The 3,462-nt window shown below is 38.4% G+C and overlaps 1 protein-coding gene across 1 annotated transcript; it reads left to right on the plus strand.

The window, feature by feature from the left end:
• The first annotated feature begins 2,124 nt into the window (after nucleotides 1-2,124).
• On the plus strand, nucleotides 2,125-2,949 carry LOC124606244 (DEAD-box ATP-dependent RNA helicase 42-like). The gene has a single exon (XM_047138220.1). It carries the CDS (start codon nucleotides 2,125-2,127, stop codon nucleotides 2,947-2,949), a length of 825 nt encoding a protein of 274 aa, XP_046994176.1.
• Nucleotides 2,950-3,462: the final 513 nt, after the last annotated feature.

The following is a 3,462-nucleotide window of genomic DNA, read 5'->3' on the forward strand; positions in this document are numbered from 1 at the left end:
AACATGCTGAACCACTAATAAATAAACAAATGAAACATATGTATATTATTGCACAGTCTTGTAATATATGAATGCAGATCTGAGTTGGTTTTGGAATTTGCAATGCGTCTTCTTATGTTAAGAACAGCTCATGTTTGCTGTAGACTCAACAAGCACTAGACAGCCAGTTGGCTGTCTCTAGGCATTATTGAAAGCGTCCAGGATTACATAGATTTCATTACGTTCATGATCCACCAAGCTGCACACACATCCATTCCCAGGAACTCAGATTATCAAAGAGACATCCAGTGCCTTGGTAGAACAATGTCAACCATTCTATAATCATGAGTTGTAAGCCAGCTTTGCACAAGTTATAGCTTTGCTCTACAATAGAAATCCTCACAAACTCTAAAATGTTGAGAGAATAATTAAAGAGATTAAGAAGACTATATGAGTTTGTAATATTATTGGTATTTCTGTCCTACGAAAGCTTTGAGTACCCTTTGAAAGACATTTGTTTTGTATAATTTACATAACTGTAAAGATGTGCATCTAGCCCGGACGTTAATACATCAATTGCGCAGTCAAAGAAACATTTTAACAGAAGCTGAACTGTCGTTCCGCTTCGATCTAAATAATAGATGACAGTAAAAAACGTTTGTAGATCTTCGGATTTTAATGTGCTTCTGCTTGTTATGTGAAAACGTAAAGGAGGTCGACTTTAAGTTAAAAAAAGTGAGCGGTCTTGCTAGCGTGCAGACAACATTATTAATTAATAAAATTAAGGTAATTCATGTTCGAAACTGTAAATCATCAAGTTATTGCTATCGGAGGTGTTCAACAGTGCAAGAATTGTCTTCAACGAAAGGAGAAAAGTAGTGACTGTAATTTGTGACAAAAAAAACGTGAACCAAGGAGACAGCACAGGACAGGCTGAAATCTGATCGCATCATACTGTTAGAAAAGTAATTATGTAAGTTGTATTGTTTATAAATAAGCTCTAATTTGCTAGTGAGAATTGTTTGAATATATTTGGTGTTTACCAGACTTATTATTCTGTTCTTTTCCTTTATACTTTTTTTTATCCTCCGTGCCATATTATTTTTATAAATGTCAAACAGCCCTTACTACAGCAGAGAATACTGCGGCATCCTGGTCGTAGACAGAAGGCCGCTCCTTGTGTTCTATACAACTCATAGCTGCCCCATTTATTAATGATTTCATTTGCAAAAGCAATTTTTTTTACTATTCATTGTTAAAGGTCCCTTAGGTAATTATAAAATTCATACTGATTACGTAAAGAAATCCGGGTTGTTATTTTCCAAATAATAGAAGTCTTTGCGTAATCAGAAACTAGCCTCCTCCTAACAACGATCAGGAGCCGACCAGAAGACGGACGTCTTCGACCGCTTTCGTGTGTCCTGTGGCAAAGCTGTGCCAAACTGGGAACACGGCATTCTAGTATGAAATACAGATTTAAATTGATAGAATTGAGATATATTTAATAATAGTAATAATAATTTTTTTTTATCATACTAGATGTGGCGCCCGAACAGGGACCTGATAAATTTTAATCTTTTCTGTTATTGTTTCATGACATCATCCGGTGGACATCGGGAAGCCGTAAAGGAAGTACTGAACGAAACCGAGGAAGTATTAAATAAAAAATAAAAAAATTCGAAAAATAACAGCAGTGCCCAAAACGACTGATGTAAGTACGGTTTTCATTACGCATAAAATCTCGCGTCTTGTATAAAAAAAACTGATTTCCGGAATTTCTTTCCTTACTGCTTCATTTTACCCTATCGCTGTTATTTCCTTGCAGAATTGCTTATTTACGTAGTTAGAATTCGTTTCTGATCATCTCTTCATGCAAAGTTTATTTGTTAGCATTATTAGCATCTTCATTGTTGCTACGGTTAAGAACACAAGATGGATGCCATAATAGCAGGATTCAGTGTCTAGTAGGTGTTTGTCACTTATTTTCAAAGTTAGGTGCCATCTTGTCTTCTACCCGGTGTAGCTCTGCAATTGTCAACTACCGCGGTGTGACGTTTAACTATCAGCGCGCGCATCCGAGAGTTGACGATCGGCGTACCGCAAAATATTTCTTTGAGCAGTTACGTCACAAACTTGAAAATAAACATGGCAGATGACAAAGGAAAGCCGACAAACAGTGTGGATGACGGTGATGACACTGTTGTCAAGTCATATCCACTACGTTCGCGAACGGGAACAGGCAGACCCGATTCGCGAATGGAGAGAACGGCAGACGATGATGGTGTGCGTGACGTATCGTCACAGCAATCATCGTCACAGCAAGCGGGAGAAAATTCGATGGTTGAAATGATGAGAATTTTTTTTCAAGAAAGAGAACAGGAGAAACTGGAAAGGGAAGCTTATAAATTACTAGAACAACGTGATAGAGAACACGAGAAACTGGAAAGGGAAGCTTATAAATTACAAAAACAACGTGATAGAGAACAGGAGAAACGGGAAAGGGAAGCTTATAAATTACAAAAACAACGAGATAGACAAGAAAGGGAACAAAAAGAAAGGGAAAAGGAACGGGAGACAGAGCGAAAATGGTTTGACCTGAATACCATGATTGGTACAATGAAAAATAGGTTAGATAATATTGATGCCAACTTAGAGGCAAGAATAAGGACAGTCACGGTGGAATATATCTCGGAATTAAGTAGTAAAGTTAATGAAAGGATAGAAGGTATTCTGCAGAAGGTAGATGCATGTGAGAGCACAGTAGGTAACGTGCACAAAGACATCAAAGTACAAATCGAAAGTTGCCAGGCAGTTACAACAGAAGTTTCAAAAAAGTCCGCTGAGGTCGGAACTAAAGTAAACAAGCTTGCAGACAATGTCGTCATTCTGCAAGGCCAGGTCAATGACCTGACACAGGCGCTATCCGAAATAAACATTGAAAAGAGAATTTGTAGAATGGGTCGAGACTAAGGAACAGTACATAGAAAACAAGGTTCAACACGACTTAAAAGAAGCCGTTGAGTCAGCCACAGTTGAAGTTTTAGCTGCTCCAGGTACATCAGGAGATACGATTCTCACTGAATTAGGAGAGATTCGTAGAGTTTTTCACCGAGATCTTCCCGAGTGGAAACGACACCTCACTGAGGAAATCGAGCAGTTGAAACGACAAGTCAATGATTTTCCTAATGACAATAGAAGTGAGCATTCACACTTGCTTTCTTCAGAACATGAATACAATAATAATCCCGTGTCTCGTGTAGAATTCTCTCCACTTGTACATGGACACAGTAGTAAGAATCCTTTAGTACGCAACCAGAATGATCAAGTAACTCTTGTAGAGCTCATGAAAGAAGAAAGCGTTCTCAAGCACCGCGTATTCCAGCCTTTTCTGCCAGAGAAACGCAACATCCACCCAATGGTTTTTCTGAAGTCATTTAATGGTGTTTTTCCTGAGAGCTGGGATGACAAGCAACGTATGCGCTT

The sequence above is a fragment of the Schistocerca americana genome, chromosome 3 (assembly GCF_021461395.2).
Source record: "Schistocerca americana isolate TAMUIC-IGC-003095 chromosome 3, iqSchAmer2.1, whole genome shotgun sequence".
NCBI classification, from domain to species: Eukaryota; Metazoa; Arthropoda; class Insecta; order Orthoptera; family Acrididae; genus Schistocerca; species Schistocerca americana.

Excerpts from the sequence above, each read along its gene's own strand:
- LOC124606244 (XM_047138220.1), top strand. The coding sequence starts at position 2,125 with ATGGCAGATGACAAAGGAAAGCCGACAAACAGTGTGGATGACGGTGAT.